The 15,085-nt window shown below is 49.1% G+C and overlaps 1 protein-coding gene across 1 annotated transcript in view; it reads right to left on the reverse strand.

Moving 5' to 3' along the window:
* The window catches only part of ACO2 (aconitase 2), a 51,158-nt gene that overhangs the window by 20,764 nt on the left and 15,309 nt on the right, over window positions 1-15,085 (reverse strand). Inside the window, exon 3 of the mRNA XM_082739980.1 lies at window positions 1,080-1,216. Within this exon, the coding sequence (XP_082596106.1) occupies window positions 1,080-1,216 (137 nt within the window). The remainder of the gene's footprint in view (window positions 1-1,079; window positions 1,217-15,085) is intronic.

Consider the following 15,085-nt stretch of genomic DNA (forward strand, 5'->3'; position numbering starts at 1 on the left):
AGCAAATGGCGAGGCAGATATAACAACAACCTATGGGGTTGCTGAGAAAAAAGAAAGGTATGTGAAGGGCCTAGAACGAACTAGACACACAGGCAGCTACTATTCCCATAGCCATCCCTGGTGAACATTCCTCAGTTCTTACTCTGATCAGGTGACACCTGGCTGAAGGCTGCTGGAGATGAAGACTGTGATAGTCCCTCCCCACTCAACACCGAAATGAGGACACCAGTAAAGAGGAGGCTAAGTGGCGGCAGAGATGGGATGGTGGCTAGAGCAGTGGACAAGGGCAGGGAGACACGGTCCCACTGCTCGCTCACTGTGTGCCCCTGGCAAGTTGCTTCTCCACCCGAGCCTGTTCCTTGGCTATAAATGGATAGACTCCTATTCTTCTCTCTTAATCCCAGGGTCATGGTCACCAGGTGGGCAAGCGCCCAGTCCTGTCTACAGTCTTTCGAGCTCCGGGAGCAGTGCTGGTTGCTCTGTACTACCAGCACTCCCCCTTCATCCTCCTGTGGTGTCACATGCATCCTTCCGGTGCCAGCGTCTGGCGCAGGACCTGGCACACAGGACAGCAGTGCAAAATGGCCACCGTTCCACCAAAGAGGAAAGAGAGGCCCAGAAAAAAAGATATGCTCAAGACCCCACCTGAGTTTCCTTCTGGGTCTCAAGCCTGAGCGCTCCTCGAGACCTATACACCGAAGAGGAAATACAGATTGCAGCCTCTGGGCCTGGCGGATCCCAGGGGGTTGGCTCAGGGTCAGTGGTCTGCCCTGGAAAGGGCTGTTGGAGGGTTCAGGCCACAGCGCCAAAGAGCGTCTGAGACCTTCCCTACGCAGAGCCCAAATCACCAGGCTCCTTGACAGTGGGTTCTCCCCTGGCAGAGAAGGCCGAGGCCCATCACCAACCCGCAGTGCCTTCCCTCGGCAGGGAACTTTGTACCCCAAAGGCCTGGATCCTATCGCCATCACCAGCCATCCTTTGCCAAGCACCTCTTGCCCTGCCTGAGAGGGGCAGGAAGCAGAAGCAGCCCCCTGGGGCAGTCTCCACAGCCCCCCGCCCCCCACAGCCTTACCCCTTACCGTTTGCGAACAATGTCAATGTTCTTCTCTAGCAGGTCATAACGGATGTACTCATGGGGCTCAAAGTGGCTCATGGCCACCTTGGCCCGTTGGCACAGGACTGAGGCCACATGGTACTGCCGCACACCCAGGGCTTTCTGCAAAAAGAAAGACAACAGCGACTGTCAATGGAGGACTTAGGACCCTGTCTGCCCTGGAGGACAGCTCCATGTGGTGAAAAAAGCGAGGTGGAAGTAGCAAGAGCTCCCCAGGGACTGCAGCCTCCGTGCCCTCCTCTGAGGCAGGGGATGACCCAGCAGCCATGGAACACAGCAGAGAGTGCAAGAGATTCGTAGTCAGAATTGCTGGGATCAAAGTCAGGTTCTATCAGCTTAAGAAAACCCCCCAGCATCTGAGCCCCGGAGGACAAGGTAGTGGGGTTACCACTGGCCGCAGAGATCACACCAAGTTACCAGATGGTTCAATATGAACATCCATGGAAGTCCTCAGTAAGGCTGTAAAGCACTGCCCGAACCACAGCTGTCCTTCTACCTGCACGACACGCTCCTCGGGGGCTGCGATCAAGCCTTATATGTCTGACATTTCTGTATCTGAACTCCTGGGACATAGCAGACTTGAGAATAATTACTGAATGGCTGAAAAAATGAGGAAAACCTTGTGCATGAGCTTTGATGTTTCCTCATCCCTTCAAAGGAGGCCCCCTTAAATGTGCAGCAGACAGATTTATTTCTAACGATTAGAACGGGACGGGAGGCCACGTGATCTCCAAGATTGATCCTAAAGAGTAAAGGATAAAACCATCATAAAAAATAGCTTCTTGGGCGCCTGGGTGACTCAGTGGGTTAAACCTCTGTCGGCTCAGGTCGTGATCTCAGGGTCCTGGGATCAAGTCCCGCATTGGGATCTCTGCTCGGCAGGGAGCCTGCTCCCCCCCCCCCCCCCGCCGCCCCTCTGCCTGACACAAGCAGGCAGAGAGGCAGGCAGAGAGAGAGGAGGAAGCAGGCTCCCTGCTGAGCAGAGAGCCCGATGCGGGCCTCGATCCCAGGACCCAGAGATCATGACCTGAGCCGAAGGCAGCGGCTTAACCCACTGAGCCACCCAGGCGCCCAATAAATAAAATCTTTTAAAAAAAATTAAATAAAGGATAGCTTCTGCCCAGCCCTCTCTGACTGCTCTGGGGGAAGACAGTCACTGCGTTAAGACACTTGCACAGTGCTGGGGAAGACGGGAGAGGTCCTCTCACAGGAGATCCACGGTTTCTTGCCAGTAACCAGCACCACCTTGCACGTTGAGTGCCCTAGCCCAAGATCCAGGCTTTAGGTAACTGCAACATCTGACTGTAATTTCCTGACTGATCCCAAGCCAGAACCACCCAGCAGAGCTGCTCCCAAATTCTGGTCCACAGAAACTGTGAGTGAGAAATCTTGATTGTTTTAAGTCTTTAAATGAGGGGGCAATTTGTTTTACAGTCACAGTCACAGGTAAGGGGCTGTGAGGATGAGGTCTATATTAGTTCATTTTATTTATTTATTTTTTAAGATATTATTTATTTATTTGACAGAGATCCCAAGTAGGCAGAGAGGCAGGCAGAGAGAGAGGAGGAAGCAGGCTCCCTACCGGGTAGAGAGACTAATGTGGGTCTTGATCCCAGGACCCTGGGATCATGACCTGAGCCAAAGACAGAGGCTTTAACCCACTGAACCACCCAGGCGCCCCTCTTAGTTCATTTTAAACTGCAACAGCCTTTATAGGGTGCACTATGATCGTGGAAAAATAAAGGAACCCCAAAAATGAGAGGGAAGGGGATGGCTGCTTCCCTCCTAGGTGATGCTCCTGGTAGACCCTTACTTACGAGGGTCTATCCGCTAGCGGGTAGACCCTTCCCTTACTGACGGGTAAGGGAAGAGGCAAAGCTCCAGCCACTACCCCAGACCCCCTTCTTTCCGTCACCGCAACATTTAGATCCAAACTCTGCCAACGCTGGCATCTGAGCCAAGACAGGTGCACTCATCAGTGAGAGCCCACCCCATTAGGAAACGGCACCCCAACCAGCACCCACTGGACCGCCCCAGCAGGAGGGTCCTCCCCAGTGCAGACTGAAGCCCCCCTGCCCCCTCCCAGGGGATTCTCACTATCTGCCTCAGGGGATAGGTATGAAGAATCCACCAATGGCGCATCAAAAGACTCTCAACAGCCTGCACGCACAGCCTGCCGGGCAGAACACGGGCACAGCAGCCAGGGGCCCCTGCACAGCGGGGGAATGGGGAAAGCGGGCTGAAGCTGGCGGCCAGTGACTATGGAGTCATCTCGGTCAATTTACCCTAAGCACCCGTTTCCTCACAGAGCTACTGTGGGGATTAGCAGTTACATAAAGTACTGGCACAGTTTCTATTATTACTCCCGTAAGAGAAACCACACAAGCTGTTCTGTTCTGCAACTCGCTCTTCTCATTTGTCAACACCTCTCAGACACCTTTCCAATGTCCACAGACATCTATCTTTCTTTCTACAAATTAACTGTCCTAAGCTTTAGGTTTCTTAGAAATAAGAATAAAGGGGCACCTGGGTGGCTCAGTCGGTTAAACATCCGACTCAATTTCAGCTCAGGTCGCGATCGCAGGGTTGTGGGATTGACGTGCCCTGGGAGCCCTGTGGCAGATTCCAGGCTCAGCCCGGAGTCTGCTTGTCCCTCTCCTTCTCCTCTTCCCCAACCACCCCTGCCCCGCTGCCTGCACTAATTTTTTTAAAAGATTTTATTTATTTATTTGACAGAGAGAGAGCAAGAGAGAGAACACAAGCAGGGGGAGTGGGAGAGGGAGAAGCAGGCTCCCCAGGGCTCAATCCCAGAACCCTGAACCAAAGGCAGCTGCTTAATGACTGAGCCACCCAGGCGCCCCCAAAAAATTAGGGTTAAGAAACAATGCCAGGGCGCCTTGGTGGCTCAGTTGGTTAAACAACTGCCTTCTGTTCAAGTCATGATGCTGGAGTCCTAGGATCGAGTCCCGAGTCAGGCTCCTTGCTCAGTGGGGAGGCTGCTTCTCCCTCTGACCCTCTCCCACCTCATGCTCTTTCTCTCGCTCTCAAAAAAAGAAAAAAAAGAAAGAAACAATGCCAATTGGAGAATAAAAGGACAAAATCAGATGTTTTCACCTAGACTACAAGTAATGGATAAGAGAAAATTATTAATGCCCAGTGATGCCAGCGCTCTGCTAAGTGTTTTGCAAGCGTTACATCTCTCACCCTCACAGCCATCCAGTGAAGTGTCGCCTATGATTAGCCCATCTTCCAAATGAGAAAACTGAGGCTTGCAACAAGTGACTAAGGCCACAGAGTAGCAAGCAGGACTGGATTCCAGCCTGACTGACCCACTTACCTGCCCTTGCCCTGGGCAGGTTATGTAACTCCCTAAGCCTTCCCTCCAAAACAGAGGTGAACTCTGTTAGTAACAGAGAAAATCACTGCCTGCTCAGCCCTTGACTGCCATGGGCTCTGCTTTCCAAACATCTGGGCACAACAGCCAACACTGGCCAGGAGGACTTCCGGCCACGATGGGGGCGTTCTAGATCTGCACAACCAGGACCCTGGCCGCTAGCCACACAGGGCTGCAGAGCGCCCTGGGGGGTGGTGAGTGATGCTCAGGAGCTTTCAATGTTATTCAATTTTAATGAACTTAAAATGAAGCCGCCACATGGGATGCCTCAGGTTTATATACTAATAAGGAGCGAAAGCGTTTTTTCGGAAGCCTGAACAACTTGCATGTTCTTTAAAGCCCTTTTTCTATAAAGGTCCCTTTATGTTTTTAAGTTGGGAGCGCCACCCACACACACCTCCCCACGCCAGGAGCTTATCAGCCCGCACAACCACAACCACCCAACCCACTCCTGCACGATTTCAGAGTCCTCTCCGGCACGCTCAGCCCAGCTCTGCGTCCTCACACGGTCTGCTTTCCAGCCGGCGTCCGCCCTCCGGGACCCCGCTCTCTTCCTCGGGACGACGGCTCCCAGATCTCAGAGGCATCACCATTTCCTGAGTCTAAACATACAGAATCCGGAGCGCCTGGGTGGCTCAGTGGGTTAAAGCCTCTGCCTTCCACCCAGGTCATGATCTCAGGGTCCTGGGATCGAGCCCCACATCGGGCTCTCTGCTCAGCGGGGAGCCTGCTTCCCTCTCTCTCTCTCTGCCTGCCTCTCTGCCTACTTGTGATCTCTGTAAAATTAAAAAAAAAAAAAAAAATCTTAAAAAAAAAAAATACAGACTCCCACACCATACCCACGTTAATGACTCTGTCTCCAGGGTGGGGTCCCTCACCTACTTGAAGTTACCGCAGCCTGTCATCTTCTCTAATATCTCGTCTTGGCCAAGGGGACCCAGAGTTATTTTCAACCATCCCTTTACATGGCAGGTTTCCCAATTCCGCAACAACCCTACTCTGCCCAGGGCCGAGGGTAAAGCCTTTGTTCAAGGCTGCTACCAGCCTAAGAGAGCCCGCCTCACCGTGGACACACACTCGCTTCCAGACGCCCCAACACCCGACCGACCATCTTCCTCCTAGACCGCAGAGCCTCGCGGTACTTGGAGGCTTGATTTTCTCTGCAAAGCTCTACCTTCATCTTGATTTAATCTCATCATCTGTTTCTATCTGCCTCCTGCCCCTGGAGTCTACAGGAGCCCTGGGCAGTCACCCCACGTCGTGCCAGGCCGGCCTTCCCAGGGCATGTCAGCCACAAACACAGCACAATTCTCAGGCTCTTCATCCAAGCCTCAACGGGACCCACTCCAAGCTGGGCTCCACAGGGCACACGTCTGGTCAGGTCAACAGCGGTCTATTTAGCAACTCTGCAGGTCTTTTTAGCAACTCTCCAGGTCTTTCGTCCACTGCAAGAGCTACCCAACTGTATTTTCTTTCGAGTAGGCTCCATGCCCAGTGTAGGGCTTGAACCCAGAGTCACATGTTCTGTGGACACCCAGAGTCACATGTTCTGTGGACTGAGCCAGCCATGCGCCCCAAGAGCCACCTCAGTGCATTGTCACTCAGGCCTTGTTTATTTTGCTGTTAGGGACTGCCTGCCTGACAGGCCGAACTCCCTGCAGAAATCAGTACTCACACTCACAAAACTAATCCCCCCCAAAAAGGAAAAGATGCTACTTTGGCCGTGAGACCTTCACACAATTCATTTCATCCCTAAAGGCCTTCGTTTTTCACACCCAGAACAGGTGAAATCTCAGCCTTGCTCCCCCTTCAGTGCTGTGAGAGGCGGCCGTGCATGAAATGTACTGCGCGAACTCTGGAGAGCACCACATTACCAAGATGCTTACCCCAGAGACGGGCCTCAAAGGCAAGGACATCACGTATCAATCATTCACGAACCCCACAAATCTCACATGTAAAATGAAGATTAAAGGGGCGCCTGGGTGGCTCAGTGGGTTGGCCCTCTGCCTTCGGCTCGGGTCATGATCTCAGGGTCCAGGGATCGAGCCCCACATCAGGCTCTCTGCTTGGCGGGGAGCCGGCTTCCTTCACCTCTCTCTGCCTGCCTCTCTGCCTACTTGTGATCTCTGTCAAATAAATAAATAAATAAATAATCTTAATTTAAAAAAAAAAAAATGAAGAGTACATTCTGGGTGACTGACACGTATCCATACCCCCACCCTCTGGAATAAGAATAAAACATCCGTGGGGCGCCTGGGCGGCTCAGTGGGTTAAGCCACTGCCTTGGCTCAGGTCATGATCTCAGGGTCCTGGGATCGAGTCCCGCATCGGGTTCTCTGCTCAGCGGGGAGCCTGCTTCCCTCTCTCTCTCTCTCTCTGCCTGCCTCTCTGCCTGCTTGTGATTTCTCTCTGTCAAATAAATAAATAAAGTCTTAAAAAAAAAAAAAAAAAGAATAAAACAGCTGTTACTTATTAAGCACCTGCTCTGTGCCAAGCATTTTCTGTGCCTAATTTTGAATTCCCATGACAACAGGGCCAGGTCACTGCTCTTCTGGTCTCACAGATGGGGGAACTGCAGAGCAGGAAGGTTAAGCCAGAAGTCACATACTGGTTAAGTGGAGAGCAGGGAATCTGGGATGCAAGTTCAGGTCTGTCTCCAGAGATGGGTCTGTTCCCCTGGCTTCTGCCATTCTCTCACAACTCACAGCCCACCCTTTCTCACTGAAGGTGGCACAGTGTGATGGTTGGTCCGGACTGAGGATCTGTATTCAAGACTGCTCAGCCCTGCAGCATCATTAAGCTGCTGTGGCCCGGGGCGCCTGGGTGGGTTAAGCCTCTGCCTTCGGCTCAGGTCATGATCCCAGGGTCTGGGATTGAGCTCCGCATCGGGTTCTCTGCTCAGCAGGGACCCTGCTTCCCCCCCTTCTCTCTCTGCCTACTTGTGAGTAAATAAAAATTTACTGTCTGTCAAGTAAATAAAAATCTTTAAAAGAAAAAAAGAGAAGTAATAAGTAGGCATAGATGATAGACATTGGCTGGGCTGGGAGTTCAGGAAGGATTCCCTGTTAATTGAGAACTTGAAAGTTCAGTAGGAGTGACCTAGACAAAGCGCAGATTGGGAATGAGGGTAGGCAGAGAACATTTTAAGCTGCACAAGCAGCATGTACAAAGGTCCTGTGGCAGATCACTTTGGAATTTTTACTGGCCAGTAAAAAACTCACATTCATTTGTGAGACGGTATCTGTCTCCACTAGTCTGTAAGTTCCATCAGCGAGGGACAGGTCTATTTATTCATAATAAATATCCCGTGACTGAACACTAGGTCTGATACACAGGAGGTGCTACATAAATATCAATCAAACCAAGACTTGCTTCTGCTTGACCACTGAACCACACTGAACAGGGTTAAATACAGAGCAGGTTTGGTTAATCTTGTGAGAGCAAAGAGTTAACAAATCAATAATTTACCAGACTCAGACGCTCTTGGTTAGAGTATAAACAGGTTCAACATTTTTTGGCATGGAGCCCAAGACGGCTTAAACTCGGGACCCTGAGATCAAGACCTGGGTCAAGATCAAGAGTCAGGCGCTTACCGGCTTAAACAACACAGCAACCCGGAGGCCCACAGGTTCGGCATTTCTTTTTTTTTTTTTTTAAGATTTTATTTATTTATTTGACAGAGAGAAATCACAAGCAGATGGAGAGGCAGGCAGAGAGAAAGAGAGGGAAGCAAGCTCCCCGCTGAGCAGAGAGCCCGATGCGGGATCCCAGGACCCCGAGATTATGACCTGAGCCGAAGGCAGTGGCCCAACCCACTGAGCCACCCAGGCGCCCCCAGGTTCGGCACTTCTGAAAGACAATTAGGTAATACCTATTGAAATGTAAAATGTTTATGCCCTTTAACCAGCTTTCCTCAATTCCAGAAAGCTAGTTCACAAAAATGCTCACATAATTGAGCACTGAGACAGGCAAGGCCTTTCTCTGCAGCACCATTCTTAAGAGAACAACCCAACTGTCCAAAAAGAGGGCACTGATTGAATAAATTCTAGTTCATCTACCAAGGAATGTCATCTTGCAGCTATTTAAAAAGAATTAACTTGAGAGGTGCCTGGCTGGTCTGTGACTCTTGATCTCTGAGTCGTTGAGTTCATGCTCCACATTGGGTGCAGAGTTTACTTAAATAATTAAAAACTAAAAAAAAAAAAAAAAAAAGAATTAAAGGTGGCGGTCCCATAACACTGTGAAAGTAATTACTGCCACCGAACTGAATACTTACTCATGGTTAAAATGTAAACATTTATGTTACATACATTTTACTGTAATTAAAAAAAAGGTAGATCTACCTTTACTGGCAGAGAAAAAGTTCCATGACACATTCAGGGTAAAAAATTAAGTAGCAAGACAGTATTATGAGAGCTCTTATAGAATAATAAATCATAATTCACACATGTAGATATGTTAACAAATGAAATGTCTGAACTGTGCATGGCAATTATCTCTACGGATTAGAATTATGGGCACTTTTCCTTTCTAGGCCAAGTATTTCTGTAACTTTTTTTTTTTTTTTAAGACTTTTAAATTTTATTTATTTGACAGAGAAGGAGATAGCGAGAGAGGGAATACAAGCAGGGGGAGTGAGAGAGGGAGAAGCAGGCTTCCCGCTGAGCAGGGAGCCTGATGCAGGGCTCGATCCCAGGACCCTGCAATCATGACCCAAGCTGAAGGCAGATGCTTAACGACTGAGCCACCCAGGTGCCAGGTGCCCTTTCTGTAACTTTTAAATGTAACATGATAGGAGTTCCTTTTGCAACCAGGAAAAAAGAAGGAGCAAGGCAGAGAGATGCAGAAAGCATGCTGACTGTGGAGTGGTCCAGCACAATCATTTACTGGCAATTTGGCAATCAACAATGTTCTGTGTCATTTTTTTTTCCTAATGTGCAAACCCTTTGTTTTAGCAAGTTAATTTACAGGAATCTGTCATTAATAAGGAAGAGAGTAGGTTTGTATATGGATGTCCTTGCTACTATTCTCGACTTTTCCTTTCTTTTTTAAGATTTATTTATTTGAGGGCGCCTGGGTGGCTCAGTGGGTTAAGCCGCTGCCTTCGATCTCAGGGTCCTGGGATCGAGTCCCGCATCCGACTCTCTGCTCAACAGGGAGCCTGCTTCCTCCTCTCTCTCTCTGCCTGCCTCTCTGCCTACTTGTGATCTCTGTCAAATAAATAAATAAAATCTTAAAAAAAGAAAAAAAGATTTATTTATTTGAGAAAAGAACAAGAGCGAGCCAGAGAGCACATGAGCGGGGGCAGGGGGCAGAGGGAGAGGGAGAAACAGACCCTCCACTGAGCAATAGGCCTGATACCTGGCTCCATTCCAGGACCCTGGGATCATGACCTGAGCCAAACACAGATGCTTAACCCACTGAACTACAGGCACCCCCAACTTTTACTTATGTGTAAATATTTATAACAAAAAAATATTTTGAGAAAGATACCAATTATGGTTTAAATTTTTTTTTTTTTAAGTAATCTCTACCCCCCAACATGAGGCTCCAACTCACAACCCTGAGATCAAGAGCTGCAGGCTCTACCTACTGAGCCAGGCACTCAAACACTTCTTATAATTAGAAAAAATTACAAACAACATTAGTTTTTAATTAAAAATTAAACGCTCCGGGCGTCTGGGTGGCTCAGTGGGTTAAACCCCCTCTGCCTTCGGCTCAGGTCATGATCTCAGGGTCCTGGGATCGAGCCCCGCATCGGGCTCTCTGCTCAGCAGGAGCCTGCTTCCCTTCCTCTCTCTGCCTGCCTCTCGGCCTACTTGTGATCTCTGTCAAATAAATAAATAAAAATCTTAAAAAAAAAAAATTAAACGCTCAAGGGCACATGGGTGGCTCAGTGGGTTGGGCCGCTGCCTTCCGCTCGGGTCATGGTCTCAGGGTCCTGGGATCGAGTCCCAAATCGGGTTCTCTGCTCAGCAGGGAGCCTGCTTCCCTCTCTCTCTCTCTGCCAGCCTCTCTGCCTACTTGTGATCTCTGCCTGTCAAATAAATAAATAAAATCTTTAAAAAAAAAAAATTAAATGCTCAAAACCAAAAGATAAATATTCCTACAGACTGCTTGCTGCGGAGTAAAAGCAAATTAAACTTTTCATAAAGCAGCTTGTCAATATGAAACCCACAGGAACACCTACACCCTCTGAGCAATTCTATACCTGAAACTCTTACCCTGGAGAAATAATTCTAAACATGAATGATTGGGTTTTTTTTTTTTTTTAAGATTTTATTTATTCATTTGATAGAGACAGAGACAGCAAGAGAGGGAACACAAGCAGGGGGAGTGGGAGAGGGAGAAGCAGGCTTCCTGCTGAGCAGGGAACACGATGCGGGGCTCAATCCCAGGACCCTGGGATCATGATCCGAGCTGAAGGCAGATGCTTAACAAATGAGCCACCCAGGCACCCCAGGAATGATAGTTTTAGGTACTATGTAGCAATGCAGGAAATTGTCTATGATACAATAATATAAGAAAAAGCAGGTTTACATACACACAGACTACAATGCTATAAAACTCATGTTCACGGGGGGGGGGGGAGGGGGGACCAAAAGGAAATGCACTAACAACATAAAAAAAAAAAAAATGTTTGGGTTAAGAGGGAAAATTATTTTCGCCTAATTCTCCAAATCTGTATTAAGGTGATGTGTGGAAAAGAGATTGACAGCAAGCTGTTTTCAGCTGGCATAGAGAGAGCTGAAGGCCCCTAGTGTCACTGTATTTTTGTCCCTGAACTCCAATTTTGCAATCTGACATTCCAGTGAGGGCACCACGCTCAGATGGCTGAAGAGCCGGGGCGAGCCTGCCCCACGGGGCACTTGCCCGTGTGTAGACAGAACAGTGAAAGCCCCCACGTGACGAGAGGGAACATTCCAGGCATGGGAGTCCAGGGATCTGGCCTCCTAGCCCAGTCACTAGGTACCCTTACAATAATCTCGTCCCTCTGTGCCTCCCTTTCCACTTCGGGAGAAGTGGATCATTCCAGCGGCTCAAGGCCGCCTGAGAGGTTTCAGCTTCTCGGCTGTGCCACTCTGGACCAGTCGGTCAGAGTCCCCCGGGGTGGTGCCCAAGCGTCGGTGGAGACAACCAGGTCACTCTCATGCCGCTGCCATGTCTGGGAACCACTGGACTAGATGCTCTCCAAAGTTCTGTCCGGCGCAGATTCTATAAATACTCCTCCCTGGCACGAGGGCTCTCAGACAAGCCCATGTGTTCCCCAAAGGCCCAGAGGAAAATGCAGCAATGTCAGAATAGATGCACCTGTACCCGAAGGTTAGGCTTTTCTGCATTGGCCTTCGCCTCCCCATGGGGAGCTGTGGGTGTGAGCACGTGAAACCCAGCCCGACGTGGAGGCCCACAGAGCACTACACGCTCGGCACACTAGCTGCTCATCACTGGCCCCTGATGACTGGCCAAACGGCAGACTCTTTCTGTTGTAAAATATTAATAAAATAAGGGAGAATAACCCCTATCCAGACCACCTCATTTAACAATGAACACCTAGGTTCCGAGCACTGTTAGGGCAGTTCCCAAACCTTTTTAAGTTAAGGCCCACAAACAAAGTAACTCATTTTGGATATCACAGTTAGGCAGACAGACCAGGCTGCTGCTGGAAGGCACCTGGGGGTGGGGGTGGAGGTGGGGGGGTCAGGATCTCTGCACACCTGTGTCCTATTTGCTAGAGCACACCTGAGGAAAGCTTAGCTGTACCCACTAAACCCCAGAACACGCCTGTGCTGTCCCTACAGGCAGGATCACAACCTGGTGGGGTAAGACAGACACGGAAACCAAGTGTGGTCCTATTAAAGTTGCTCTTGTGACATTAGGTCTAAGGTTCAGCGAAGGCACAGAAATAGGAGTGGTCAAGTGAACAAGAGGCCAAGACCTTCTCCAAGGTCATGTTTGAGTTCAAGTTAAAAAAAACTGGCTACAGGGACGCCTGGGTGGCTCAGTTGGTTAAGCAGCTGCCTTCGGCTCAGGTCATGATCCCAGCGTCCTGGGATCGAGTCCCACATCGGGCTCCTTGCCCTCCTCAGGGAGCCTGCTTCTCCCTCTGACTCTGCCTTCCACTCTGTCTGCCTATGCTCGCTCTCGCTCACTCTCTCTCTGACAAATAAATAAATAAATAATCTTAAAAAAAAAAAAAAAAACAAAAAAAAACTGGCTACAGATGCAAAAGCCAAACAGAACGACTCACTTAAAATCGCGTGGCATTTGTGGAGTCCTGATGGAAGGAGGAAGTCATTCAAAGTCCACTGTATCCTCGTGTAGTCACCTCAGAGGGAGGGTCTTAGCAACTTTCAAATATTGGCCATGGGATGTTCTAACAGAAGCCTTAGAGAAGGGGCTTTCACATTTTTTTTTTAAGATTTTATTTATTTATTTGACAGACAGAGATCACAAGCAGGCAGAGAGGCAGGCAGAGAGAGAGGAGGAAGCAGGCTCCCTGCTGAGCAGAGAGCCCGATGTGGGGCTCGATCCCAGGACCCTGAGACCATGACCTGAGCCGAAAGCAGAGGCTTTAACCCAGTGAGCCACCCAGGCGCCCCAAGGGGCTTTCACATTTTGACTGAGAACACACATACACACAAAATACATTTTATGTTGTGATCCAGGCCAAAGGTATTGCCAGGGTGGCGTAACTAAAACAAGGTTCACCGGGCGCCTGGGCAGCTCAGTCCGTTAAGTGTCTGCCTTCGGCTCATGATCCCAGGACTGAGCCCCACATCGGCTCCTTACTTGGTGGGGACCCTGCTTCTCCCCCTACCTCTGCCTGCTGCTCCCCCTGCTGTGCTCTCTGTCAAATAAATATTTTTAAAAATAAAAATAAATAAAAACAAAACAAGTTTCACTAAACGACACTCACCATGTGCAATGCATGCTGATACTTTTTTTTTTTTAAGTAGCTCCACATTCAGTGTGGGGTTCAAACCCATGATCCTGTGATCAAGAGTCATGTGCTCTACTAATTATTTTTTATTTTTTAAATTTTTTTTAAAGATTTTTATTTTTTTATTTGACAGAGATCACAGGTAGGTGGGGGCAGGGAGCAAGCTCCCCAGTGAGCAGAGAACCTGATGTGGGGCTCGATCCCAGGACCCTGAGACCATGACCTCAGCCGAAGGCAGAGGCTTTAACCCACTGAGCCACCCAGGTGCTCCAATACTTTTTTTTTTTTTTAAGATTTTATTTATTTCTATGACAGAGACACAGCGAGAGAGGGAACACAAGCAGCGGGAATGAGAGAGGGAGAAGCAGGCCTCCTGCCAAGCAGGGAGCCCGATGTGGGGCTCATTCCCAGGACCCTGGGATCCTGACCTGAGCTGAAGGCAGATGCCCAACGACTGAGCCACCCGGGTGCCCCAACTAATACTTTTCATTCTATTATTGTTTATACTGTGGTAAAACACACATAACATAAAATTTACCACCATAACTAGGTGAAAGGAGCCAGGTGGGCACATGCACAGTGGAACCAGCACTATTGGTCCCAGAATCACTCGTTACTCCAAAGCAAAGCCCATAGCCATCCAGCAGCTGCTCCTTATTCCCTTCACTCTCCTGGCAACCACTAACCACTAACCACTAAGCTATTCTAACTATTCTAACCACTAACTATTCTAGCTCGTTCATATACATCATACAGTTCATGGCTCTTTGTGTCTGGCCTTTTTCCTTTAGCATTCTAGATTATCTTTCCTAGAAGGCAAGTTGCGCCCCATTAATTTCATTTCCTGATGACAGGTCAGGACAGGCAATCTGAACACCTTACAGAATTTAAACAAAGAGCCACAAACGCCTGAGCCAAACAGCCGAAGAATGATGAAGAATGATGCTCACGGTCGCCCCGGGCCTGTGCCAAGCACTGTCAGGATCTCCGCAGCGTTTGGTTCAGTCCGTGGCGCCAGAGGCACCCAAGCCTCTGCCACCCACTTGGTCCCTCTCTGCACACAACTCTCCACCAAGAAAATCAGAAAAATAAAGACAACATAGCAAGTGTGTTTTGTTTTAAGTCTAATTTAACAGGGAAACAGTCGGTTAAGCATCTGCCTTAGGCTCAGGTCACGATCCCAGAGTCCTGGGACTGAGCCCCACACGGGGCTCCCTGCTCAGCGAGGCGCCTGCTTTTCCCTCTGCCTCTCACCCGCTGTTGTGCTCTCTCTCTCTCCAAATAAATAAAATCTTTGAAAAAAAGAAAGTCTAATTTATTAAATTTAAAACATGACTTTTGTTCTGAATCTTGCCTTCCTATGCCTTCACGTTAAAAAGCCCTTTCTTTGAAGCAGGGACGCTGACAGTGGATAATGGTTTGCTGGGCACGTGGTGGGGGAAGGTGGTGTTTCGGGACTCTTACTTGCAGAGGTTTAACAATTGCAACCCCACGTTGATCCCGCCAATTCTGTGTGCACTTTCTGGTGTTCTGTATCATGCCTGTGGGGGGGCAGGTACAGTCACTGGAGAAGACACGTGGAAGAAAAAGCTAAGATTTTAGTTTTACCCTTAGAATTGCAGTAGCAGCCAGAAAT

The sequence above is a fragment of the Mustela nivalis genome (genome assembly GCF_964662115.1).
Source record: "Mustela nivalis genome assembly, chromosome: 7".
Classification (NCBI taxonomy): Eukaryota; Metazoa; Chordata; class Mammalia; order Carnivora; family Mustelidae; genus Mustela; species Mustela nivalis.